Source organism: Sceloporus undulatus, chromosome 1, assembly GCF_019175285.1.
Source record: "Sceloporus undulatus isolate JIND9_A2432 ecotype Alabama chromosome 1, SceUnd_v1.1, whole genome shotgun sequence".
In the NCBI taxonomy this organism is placed as follows: Eukaryota; Metazoa; Chordata; class Lepidosauria; order Squamata; family Phrynosomatidae; genus Sceloporus; species Sceloporus undulatus.
This window is the reverse complement of record NC_056522.1, coordinates 266,030,384-266,042,634: the sequence shown is the minus strand read 5'-3', so window position 1 is coordinate 266,042,634 and position 12,251 is coordinate 266,030,384. Positions and strand designations below refer to the sequence as shown.

Below are 12,251 nucleotides of genomic sequence, written 5' to 3'. Positions count from 1 at the left end.
CTTTTTAATTTCTACCAATATTACTAACCATTGTACCACACCCTTTCTCTTTCAGTGCCCTTTGTTAAAGATATGGTATGTCAAGGTTAAGGTGCATATTGCTTGGGGTGTTGATGAGAACTGAATTACAGTAAGCTGGAAATATTGGATGAAAGGACTAGTCTGTCATAAAGCCAGTAACCATCAGCTTACAAGTACTCTTGGAGAGCAAGGGATCAAATGACACCATCCAGGGACACTATGTAGAAGAAAATAGCACACACCAAAACCCATGAGGTCTCACTGAAAGGGGACAAACCAGTTGCTGTTCAAGGACATATGAAAAAAATTGCAATATTCTCTTCATAGCCTAAGCCCAGTTCCTACTTCCCTACATTTTGGGAAGTTTGAGATGTCATTAAGTTTATTGACAGAACTGAATGCAGAGGTCTCATTTTTGAAATGCATTTTTTTATTATTAGAAGCAAAAGAAGCTGATTCAAAAAAGTTCAACTCATAATATCTCATATTGTTTTCACACTCATGAAAAACCTTTTCTTAAACATTTGTTTTTACACAAATAAATAAAGCAAGCACAATAGAAAACCATCAGAGGACATGGGTTCTGAGAACTGTAGAAAATAAGGCAAAGTGCAGAATTATTTGTGGAAAATGCCAAAGTATGTGAAGTTTCTATCTTTTTTTTCTTTTTAAAAACTTTTAAACTCTTCTTGAGGTTCACTTCTTCACATTACTGCTCTTTTAACTGTCCTGATACATTCTGTTCGTCTTCAAGACTGTTCCATGCTACTTTCTTTCTTGGGCTTCTGATAGGTCACAGTCAGTGTTGAGACATTCACAACTTTCCACATGGAGGTAGCGATGTGTCTTGGTTGTTCTGTTAGGACACAGCAGTGTGATTTCCTTCATGCTTGTCTTTGCCTCTCTGCAGCAGCTGCACGTGTGTTGCATTGAGTTGGCTTTTGCAGAGTATCTATTTTAAGAGCATGAAGAAAAGAAAACAGTTACAACATGATTTTGCACAATGATATGAGTGTCAGGACTGGTTATTAGGATTGCGTGTAAACAACACTACAATATTTGTAGGTCCTGTTCATTTGGCAAAAGCCTAGCTTCTAATATTATCATGCCACATATAATCTAATACAGTGGGCCCTTGCTGTCTGCTGGGGTTCCAGGATTCCCATGGATATTGAAATCTGTGAATGCTCAAATTCCTTTATATACAATGGCATAATAAGATGGTGTCCCTTATATAAAATGGCAAAAGCAAGGTTTGCTGTTTGGATTTTTTAAATATATATTTTCAAGACATGGATGGTGGAATCCATAGATGTAGAATCTATGAATACAGAGGGCTGGCTGTAAAATGTACTTTAAACAACTATTGGTGGACCATGAAAACTATGATCTAAAGCTAACACTGCAATGCTGGTGCTGCAAGGCTAGCATGATTCTTCTGTCCTTTGAACCTCCAAGAGATGACTCCAAAATGGCTCCAGGCAATGGTGGGGAAAAGCTTGTTTCATGTGTGCAAGATCAATTATTTTTTTTTTTTAAATGTAGGCTTGAAATCATTTTAAAAACTGAAATCAGATTCAGTACTGACTTCAAGCTCAAAATCATCCCAGGCCTGAGACTTCATGGCCCAAACCTGACATTTAGCAACAGTGGTTATATCACAGGTTGAAGGGCATAATATATTAAGCATCAACTACAGTTGTTCAAGGCATTAAATAATAAATATGAGCAGGTCTAACAAATGAGACAAAAGAAGGAAGGGGAGAAATGAAATTTCTGAAGCATCTAAAGCAGCCACTTTGAAGCAGCCTGCACCAACAGCAGCCACCAGCATACAATTCTTAAAAAAAATTTTTTCAGGAAATGCTCTTACCCTGAGATTCCTCCTCTCACCCTGAGGTCTGGAGAAGAGAGGCCAGGCCCTGGGTCTCAGGATCAGGCCCTGAAAGCTAGGAACTCTAACAATGACAGCTTTGAGTGCTTAGCTCAAATCTTGGACAAATCTTGCTAAGAAAACCTTGTAATAGTAGTGTTACCTTAGGGTCAGAAGTGACTTGAAGGCACATAATAACAAACAACAAATTAATCTCTGGACTAAATCCACCTATTCCTCTTCACTACAGTAGATCCAGTGAACCAATGGAATCTACAGAAGTGTTGAAATACTTCTTTATTAAATAGTTGGCATTAGCTGGGATTAGCAATTGGACATAGACCCATCAAAAGTGAAATGATAGGAAATTCTCATTAAGAGACCCTGGTGAGTAGAATGGGCTGCACAGGGACTGAGACGAAACAGGAAAATGGGAGTCAATCAGGCAGACATTACCTGTGCATGGAGCAGAAGATCCTTCTACATAATTACTCACTCTTCTTAAACATCATGTGATTTTTATTCACCCAAAACACACAGTGACATGTCCCCAAATATCTCCCCCTCCACACCTTCCCTTGGAAGAAATTTCTGGTGAAAACAGAGGGAATCTTTGACCAGCCTTATTTTTATATTTTTTAAATATTTATTTTTAACTTGTCACACAATAGGTTTCCTGTTTAAGAACTCAGTTTAATATGTTTTGCCATTAATGAACACTTTCCTCCCTTTCTTTCCCTATGTTCAAGACTTTCCTATTTGAATATTAATGCTCATGTTCCTGGAGGCAGAGATGAATTGTGTTACCCAAAATGCAACTTTCATTCTGTGTACACATCATTCTCAACCTTGTTAAGCACACACATTCACTGTCTCCTTTCTTTTAGTTAGTCTCAAAGGTGCTAGAAGATCCCTTTTCCTACTGTCTCCTGCCTTATTCATATAAATTAGGCACAAAGGCCCTATACAGACAGGCCAAAATAAAGCTGCTTCAGGTCACTTTGGAGGTATGGTGTTTCAATGATGCATGCGTCCTAAGAGTCTGGAAGCTGCACCAAAGCTGCACTCCAGTCCTTAGGACTTAGGACTGGAGCGCGGCTTTGATGTGGCTTCTGGACTCTTAGGACACATGTATCATTTAAACAGCATACCTCCAAAGTGACTCGAAGCCGCTTTATTTTGGCCTGTCTGTATCAGGCCAAAGACTATCTTCCCATTTGCACTGATCATATAACTCTCCTTTAAAAAACACTATTCTGCTAGTTCATTTATCCAAATGGCTTGTTACTGTCCAAAACTTTAGGCTGTTTTGAAGCTGAAATAAACACGAGTCTTTTCACATACACTTTTGTGTGTTTTACAACTGTATGGAACAACTAAAGGTGCCACAGTCAATTTGATAATGTTGGGAAGCTATAGGATTGTTTTATATACACATGTGTCCATCAGTGAATTCTAACAGATTATGGTCTGATTTGGCTTACGTACTTTGAGGAAGTTCCACATTTTCCCTCACACTGGGTCACGGAAACTGGTTCCTCTGAACGGCATCCATCATAAATGATATAGTCGGTGATTATAGAAGGAGAACATGCTGGTGTTGTTTCTGGTTCAGAAGGTATACCTGTACAACAAGAAGTTTAAAGAGATGTAAATTCAAACATCAGAAACTTCTAAAAACGTCTAGCTTTTAAAGACAGAAGCATGAGTGAAACCTGTACCATACTATAAAGCTTCAAGCTTTCTTAATTCTTAATAGAATTTATATACAGTGCCCCCTTTTGATTTTTGATTTTTTTAATAACATCAGACCTAAAGTTTTTCTGAACATATTTATTAGAATCACTACATCACTGAAGGATGCCAGCATCAAAATAATAATTAAATTTGTAGGGATGAATATACCACATTTCAAAGTTATAGGAGGTCAAAACTATTTTATATATATATATATCTAAGCTATTCTATATATATATATATATCACTCCAGACTCCTGGAGAGAATTCCTTAGTCTGAGGCAGTGTGGGCTCTATGCCTTCTGTCAGTCTGCATATTTGTTACCTTATCTTGCCTAAGTTCTTTTTCTTTGCAGGAAATTATGTTTCTTCATGTGATGAAAAAACAATTCCTTAAAGTATGATTCATTTGCTAAATGTTAGACAGAGCTTTCAGCAATTATTTTTAGGTCAACAACTTTCAGGATCTCCAAACCGGGATGGCTAGTGATCAGTTCAGCTGGGCAATTCTGAGAGCTGTACTTCAAAAGCATTAACTTTTCTGAGCTCTGGATTGGCACACAAATGCTGCCTCCTCATTTCATTTCTTACTGAATCAAAGTGCAATCCTAATTAGCATAGAAGGTCATGCCCTTTCCCTAGCTCAACTTTGTGGTAGCATCATGGCATGGTTCTTGGGCATAGGACACCTGGCTCTGAAGTTTTTAATTCTTCCTTTGCCTCATTCTTTGGGCTCTTCTGTCAGCCAGTCTTTGAGATGAATTGGTAAAAGAGGGCATTTCTGCTGACAGAATAGGTTTGTGCCTAATCAAAATCCCATGAAGGGCTGGCCTTTAAATGCTTTCCATCTTCCCTTCAAATGACTACTCATGAAAATCATCAGGAATGATGAAATAAAATTGTTAATGAACCACCAAGATGTTTCTAAGAAATCTGTACTAAAATGCTTGTAAATGCCAATTGGATGAATCTGTTTCAAAGATCATCATTGTTATTAAGTAAACAGTGGTTTCAGTTCAGTATCTAGGGTTTATGGTTCTCCAATCCCAGAGAACTTTTTTATATATTAGTTGTCATAAATGCAATATGAATATTTAAAATATGTTATTTGATTAATCAGGAGAATAAATATGCATGCACCTATATGGGTGCACAAGTGTAACACATACAGAGTGGATAGATTAAACAGAGATGTACAGATAGAGAGGTTGGCGTGACATAATCTTTTGAAATGAATATATAATTCTGGCATCTTACTTACATGTTTTACAGCAGCCACTAGGCAAATATGTAATGGTGCCCTAGAAAATAATATTTGCATTATTGAACTGTGCATTCACTTAGAACAGCAAAATCTTACACTGGATAACTGTATTACTGACTATACCTTATACTAGTAATTACTGGATACAGCCTGTGTCTTGCTATTTCAGGGTCACAGGCAAGGAAATGGTCTGTGCTTTAAAATTCTATGAAGGTTCAGTAAGATCTCTCAATATACATATTTTCTGAAGAAATGATTTGAGGCATTCAGCTGATAACACCAGAAACTTTGCTTATAAGATGAAAAGAATGTGTTCTTGGGTAAAAATAGCCAGCTTCTGAAGTCCATCAATATGTTTGTGTTAGGGTTGGCGAACTGATTCTCAGGATGGTTTTGATTATGGCTCCCATTAGCCTCACTCAGCATAGCTAATGGTAAAGAATTATGGGCATTGTAGTACAAAAATTTTGAAAACATAATGTTCTCCAGCCAAGATTTATATGACACAATCAATCAACCTATTCATTATACCTATCTATCATGCATATACCCGAATCTTCTTTCAGACCCATCTCCTACATATTTTAAATGACAGATATTACCAGTGTCACTATCTCAGCTATCCATGAAAAAAGTTTTGGGTTTTGGAATATTTTGGATTTTCAAATTCCAGATAAGCGAGACTCAACTGTCTTTGTTGTTCATAATGACTCAGAATCAAACAGACATGTTTTTACAAAACCAACACACATAGTAAACATTCACTCACAGGTTGGCATTTCTGCTCATTAAATGGTGGGCAGCTTATCAAAGAGGTGGAGGAGATCAGCTGCCTGTTGATCTTCACACAACTGTAAACAGTGCAGTTGTCATTTGGATCGCTCATTTGTTCACCAGGCTGGATAATATAAGGAGACAAACTTAGTACCAGCTAAATAACTTTTTTTTGAAAGGCATTTCTTCTCACTAGTAGCAGAATAACTGTTATAATGGAAGGGCCCTAGTGAAAGGTTAAAAGACACAAATTTTCCCAGCTTCCCAGGCCATCAGGCCTGCCAAATTTCAGTCAGATTTGACAAAGGATCTCCACCATAGAAACAAGAAAGAGGTGACATCCTATAAACTTCCTATTATGTTCAGAGGAGACTTTATTTGCCTTCTGTTGCTTATATCTTTTGTCTTTTCCACCCTGAGGACATGAAACTTTGCTGGCAAAGTGCCACTCATTTTGGTGCATCATCCCAGCCATGTTTCAAGAAGAAGAGACAAAGCAAGATTGAAAAACGAAGCCTAATGTGAAAATGAATATGCTTCCTTCCTTTCTGCAGTGTTCATTTTGTTTTTATGCTTTCTTTTACAGTAAACAGTGGGGATAAACTTGTTTCAATTTTTTGTTTGCTCATTTCTAAACTAACTGAACATCCCTTGGAGAAATCCCACACAGAGAATTTGGAATCATTAGGTGATGGGTAAAGAAAATGACCAAGACTGAATTTTATATCTTGACTGGGAAACTTATAGAATCATAGAATCGTAGAGTTGGAAGAGACCACAAGGGCCATCCAGTCCAGCCCCCTGCCATGCAGGAAATCCAAATCAAAGCATCTCTGACAGATGGCCATCCAGCCTCTGTTTAAAGACCTCCAAAGAAGGAGACTCTATCACCCTCCGATTGGGAAAACCAGATCATTCCTTTTACCTCCACCCGTTGGCTTCTCTCCTACAGCAAATATTAACAAATGACAAGGGAATCAGTACCACATACTTACTTTTAAGATAAGCACTTTGTCACTCGTTTGTGCAACACAGCTTGTCTGCACGCATTTCCCACAACATTCACCAGGGTATAATACAAGGGAATATCCCTAGGGGAAAGGAAACAAAATCAGGGCTGGCCCAATACATTTTTCTGCCTAGGGTAAAGTGATAAATAGTATATGCTATTCCTGCCAACAGGAAAGCAATAACAAAATAACTAACCATTTGCTGCCTGAGGCTACCAACTCATTGTACCCAATGAACAGGGTCAGTTCATTGTACCCAATGAACTGGCCCTGTGCACAATTATGATATACAGTACAGGTAAAATCTCCAGCAAAATATTGCAGTGTGGAGTATTCAGTTTCCAGCCAACATTCTTTACTTCTGTTCTATTCCCCTTTCTCCAAACTGTCAGCAGTATTTGCTCACTGAGCATATTTGGTCCTCTTCATTGGCTGTTTTTGTTTTCTTCCTCACAACTTCCAGGTATTTTCCAGAATATCTATCTATCTATCTATCTATCTATCTATCTGCACAGAAGCCAATGAGGCTGGCACTTGAACTCTGGTAACAGGACAGCATTTTCTATTGGTTCACAAATCAGAAGGATAGATTAGGAAGAGCAGAGCAGAACAGACCCTATCACATGGGGTTAAAACCTTCTGACTTCCCAAAATAGCTGTCTAAGCAGCTCATAGGACTCGGGCTGCATCCGGGACAGGCAGCAATTTGGGGGCAATTTCTTTGCAACAACACTTGGCTGCCTCCCAAATTAGGACTGATTCAGGAAAGGTAAGCTGAAGTTTTAACCCCCTGTGATAATGTGTCACATACAGTTCTATCTGCCAGAACCTCACTGCTCTTCATCTGCTGCCTGAGGCAGCCACCTCATTACAGCTATGGTGGGGACAGCCCACTCCTTAAGGCTGCTGATAGTCCTTTCTGCATGAATGGTGCTTTTTTGGTAGCCAAAAAGATCCATACTCAGCATAATAATGAGATAACTATTAGTATACAGTTCCTTCCTACAGCATTTATAGCATCATGGACTCTGTGCAATGCACTTTATTTTTTCCTTACAAACAGTCTGTGTTATTATTCACACCTCACAAGTAAGGAACTGAAACAGAAAGACAATGATCTTAAAAGTTCCATCAGCAAAAAACCAACACAGGATTCTGATCAATGGTGATAATTCTTCAGAACAATGACCACCCCAGCATTCCTCCATAAATAAGTGTAGCTGCTAATGGTGTGTGTGTGTGTGTGTGTGTGTGTGTGTGTGTGTGTGTGTGTTTGAAGTGGCTGATTCTTACTCTTTCACATGTCACATTGCATGGGACATGGCCACAGGTGATGACATTCAGAAGTGTGCTCTTGTCTTGCTCATAAGTACACAAACATTGCTGACACTTGCTTCCTAAGACTTCAGAACCAGGCTGGAAAACAGGAACAAAAAACAAAATATTAGTGATGCAATCATGTGAAACAGATGTGGTTAAATCAGACCACAGCAATAATGACATATGACATAGTTACTTGTCACTAGTTATTTGGGGGAAGGGGGAAAGAATGAGGCTGAATAATAATGTTGCATTTCAACAGTAACATAAGTAAGAATGGAGCCATGCTACTAGTGTAAATCATAATGCTTTCTAGTAACTTCCAAAAGTTACTTTTAAGGGGCATTTTAGAGGAACTGTGACAGATTTTTTTTTTTCATTTTTATGACATTCTCTAAAAGGTTGTTCCCTTAAAAAAAACAATGTCATGGAATATAAAATAAGACTAACAAATAGTACAGCAAATAAAGTAATACTGATAACAGTAATAGATCACACTGTAATGAGTAAAAGGAACATTTTAAAAATAAACTGTCCAACCTCTATTAAATTAGCTCAGTAAAACTACTACAGAAACGTAATAATATGCCAATGGCTATTATTATAATTCTAATTTTCCACAGAAAACCTTAAGTCTTGTCTCTTGAATAGGTAGCTTTGCTCTATTTGTCCCATGTACATTTATGAAGCAAATCCCATTCTGTTCAATGGGCCTTGTTCCCTAGTAATAAGATATAATATAGCATTGAATTCCACAGGACTTCAGGTGGATATATATAGGATTGTGCTGCAAGCTGCTAACAGATGCATATGATACATGAAATATTTAGTAACCTAAGCAGCAATTTCAAATCCTGCTTCACACTGAGCCTTTCAGTTCTAAAAACAGATAAATGATTATTCATTCTGCAATATTTTTCTCAGAAAATAACATTGGGAACCAAATTATTTCCTCCCACATTTTCCCCCCTCAAGAAAGAAGAAAAATCTTACCTTATATTCATTGCCATTAAGCACACAAACTCCCTTGGGTTCTGCAAAAAAAAGAAAAGGCAATGATTCAAAGCTCTGGAGAGTTTTTTTTTTAAAAAAGCTGGATATTTAAAAATTATAACCTATTATATAGCTCCTGAGCATGCTCTCCTCTACCCTATAAGGGTAGAGTCTAGAGCAGGGACGTGGGGACAATGTGGTCTTCCAGAAGTTGTTGGATTGTAGCTCACAGCATCCCTCACCATAAGTGCTGCTGGCTAGGTCTGTGGGGAGTTGCAGTCCATCAATGTCCAAAATGTTGCATAATTTCCACCCAACTGAACCTTGTTTTTCTGTTAAAGCTATCTTCCATTAAAGGTACTAATCTACCAATTTTTGAGGAAATGATGAAAGCAAATCCTTAAAGGTGGTACAGTTTCCAGAAAGCTCTTTGGAATCAGTCAGCACCACTAGTTTTTTATGATGTATCAAGGCTACACCTTTCATAATCAATAGTGGTTCTGGTTGGTACCTTTTTCTGCTGAAGTGTATGCAGGCTGTTTGTAATCGAAACATGATAACATGGAAATCAATTCCATTGCAAATAGATGGACCTACGACTGAGTAAACATGCTTAAAGAGCAGAGTGTTAAGCTGAACCTTTCCCCAAGTGTCATTTTCATTCTTCCAAAGACAATTAAAACAGACTTACTGCATTGATAAACTGGGCAACATTGACCTTCAGGAGTCTCAGCAACAGCTTCAAACCCTGGTTCACAATGAGGAGGCTTGGCTGTGCAGTCGGTGGCATTGCATACTGTAACACAGAATGGAGAAATGAAATTGCAGGGATAAGTGAAAAATTCCCTAAATAATTCTTATCCAAGATTTATGCAAAATAAAAGCAGCTGTGTATCTTGCAAATAATTTTAATGTTGGAATCTTTCCCATGGTTAGCAAATTAGGAGTTTTTATAGTTATTATTTCTTTAGAATACTCTGGCTGACTAGTTTTCTCCATAAAAAATAATAATATTTTGCAGATGCCTTGCACATGAGGCAGCCCAATACTCTATCTAGCTTGTCTGTCCACATGGGCAACTGTATCCCACCACTTGAAACAGGTGGCAATAGGACATGGGGACATACATGGCTTTAGCACTCCCGTATTATCACTCTAGTACAGGCATTTCAATTCCAAATGGCAACCCAGGACAACTTACCACATACAGTAGAAGAACAGCATTTGTCATCAGGATTGACTTCAGTGATCTTGTAGAATCCTTCTCCTTCACATGGTCCTTCAATGGTTGTTGCTGGGCATTTGTGGGGCTCACAGATAATGCCACTGCCTCCTTCCAGGCAAATGCAGTCTTTGCAGTCAAACTCAAACTTCTCCCCAAACTGGAATTGGGCAAAGGTAAACATATAAGGATACAAATGCCAACACAGTATGGGGCACAATTAAAACCTAGTGCAATCCTTCAGGGAGTTTTTTGAATGTCAGCTGTTAACTGTTGTCAGGGTTTCAGAAGAGAGCAGAAGGGGTTGGTCCATTTATTCTTGATAAAGAGCTTTCAGGGATAAGACAAATGGGGATCTTCAAAATGCAGTAAATTAATGGATAGGGGCAGGTGCAAAATATTTTGTAAGGTTCTAAGGTGATGGTAGTGGACTTTCTTTTTTTAAAAAAAACAACACACCTTTGCTTTAATATTATAACTCATAAAAAATGGACTGATATCCTACTGGTAGCCATCCTCTGCATTTTTTTACTCAAAAATGACAGTATTCCTGAATCATAATCCAATGCTCAAACCTATACCTTACTATACTATACCTTACCTTCATGAAAATATAGTGACATTATTGTCATCTATGGTAATTTTTACCATTGCTGTGTCCATTGATGGATATTATATTTTTCAAAGATGCCCTTCCCCTTCCATGAAAAACTGAAAAGGTACCATGAATGCTTGTGGGCAATCTTTGTTCAGTCCAAATTAAGCTATACTCTTTTATTATTGTGGATTTCATATGATAAACTTCTCCAAATAGTTAGAAACATAATGCAAAATAAAAGTGTGCTTTGCAAAAAGTGAGCACAGAAGGAAACAGACATTTGTGCCTTACCTTCCTGGGTACATTATCTGGGCCAACACATCCTGAAAGAGAGTAGAGAAAAACACCATTACAATTGCCGTAATTCCCATGGTGGCTAGCCAGTTACTGAAATGATTTGTAGTGTAACACTTGCATGTCTACTTGGAAGTAAGTCTCATTGAGTTTCGGAGATTTACTTCTGAGTAAAAAGGAATAGAATTGTGACCTAAATATGTTTGAAAGAAGAATTAGAACCAAAACTTACCACAAGTTTTCACACAGACATCCACACCATCATCATAAAGTGTTGTCCCATCAGGGCAGAAACAGCCTTCTCTTAGTTGTGTTTGGTTATGCCCTATTATACTAGAAGATATGAATATTTCAGAAAATCAGGATTATTCCCATATACATTATGATCAGTGAGGTTACGTCTGTATAAACATACCCATTTAATACCTGAATCATATATTAAAGGTAAAGATATTCCCCTTTGACAAGGTTGTCAGGTCGTGTCTGACCATAGCAGGCGGTGCTTATCTCCATAACTAAGCCAAAGAGCCAGCGTTGTCAGAGACTACTCTGTGATCATGCAGCCAGCGTGATTGCACAGAATGCTGCTTACCTTCCCAACAAAGTGGTATCTATTTATCTACTTGCATTTGCATGCTTTCAAATTGCTAGGTTGGCAGAAGCTATATATTACCCCATCATATATTACCCCATAAGTGCAGCGTGTGTGTGGCCTCATCAACATATGTAGTAGATCCCTCGCTAGATGAATGTGTGATTTGCACACTGTTATATAAATATACCATATAAATTTGTGATCTCCAGGCCAGACATAGTAGTTTCAAAAAGCTTCCAGTGCTTATAAATATTGTCTTTGAGGGACTATCAGTGAGAAGACAGGAACTCAACTGCATTTTATACATACTAATGCACCGTGAATTTATCACATCATTCCCTTCAGGTAAATAGTAATTTGACTTTTAGGAAAATAATTACCCTGATTTGCAAGTTTCTTCTAGAGAAGGAGCACATGCTTTGTAAACTTTGTTAGATGGGCACTGAACGGCTAGAATTAAAACAGAGAGAGAGAGAACAAAATTAGTGAATCGGCAAGATCAATATCTTCAGCAATATTTGTATTTATTTCTATATGTTGACAATTTTCA

At 37.8% G+C, this 12,251-nt stretch overlaps 1 protein-coding gene across 1 annotated transcript in view; it reads right to left on the bottom strand.

Annotated features, from left to right (window-relative positions):
- Positions 1–786: 786 nt before the first annotated feature.
- The window catches only part of LOC121926364 (intestinal mucin-like protein), an 11,700-nt gene continuing 235 nt past the window's right edge, over positions 787–12,251 (bottom strand). The window contains exons 2-12 of the mRNA XM_042459301.1: positions 12,082–12,151; positions 11,339–11,439; positions 11,104–11,135; positions 10,194–10,374; positions 9,684–9,788; positions 8,993–9,033; positions 7,973–8,095; positions 6,665–6,760; positions 5,661–5,793; positions 3,383–3,518; positions 787–973 (exon numbers count right to left, since the gene is read on the bottom strand). Of these exons, the coding sequence (XP_042315235.1) occupies positions 787–973; positions 3,383–3,518; positions 5,661–5,793; positions 6,665–6,760; positions 7,973–8,095; positions 8,993–9,033; positions 9,684–9,788; positions 10,194–10,374; positions 11,104–11,135; positions 11,339–11,439; positions 12,082–12,151 (1,205 nt within the window). The remainder of the gene's footprint in view (positions 974–3,382; positions 3,519–5,660; positions 5,794–6,664; positions 6,761–7,972; positions 8,096–8,992; positions 9,034–9,683; positions 9,789–10,193; positions 10,375–11,103; positions 11,136–11,338; positions 11,440–12,081; positions 12,152–12,251) is intronic.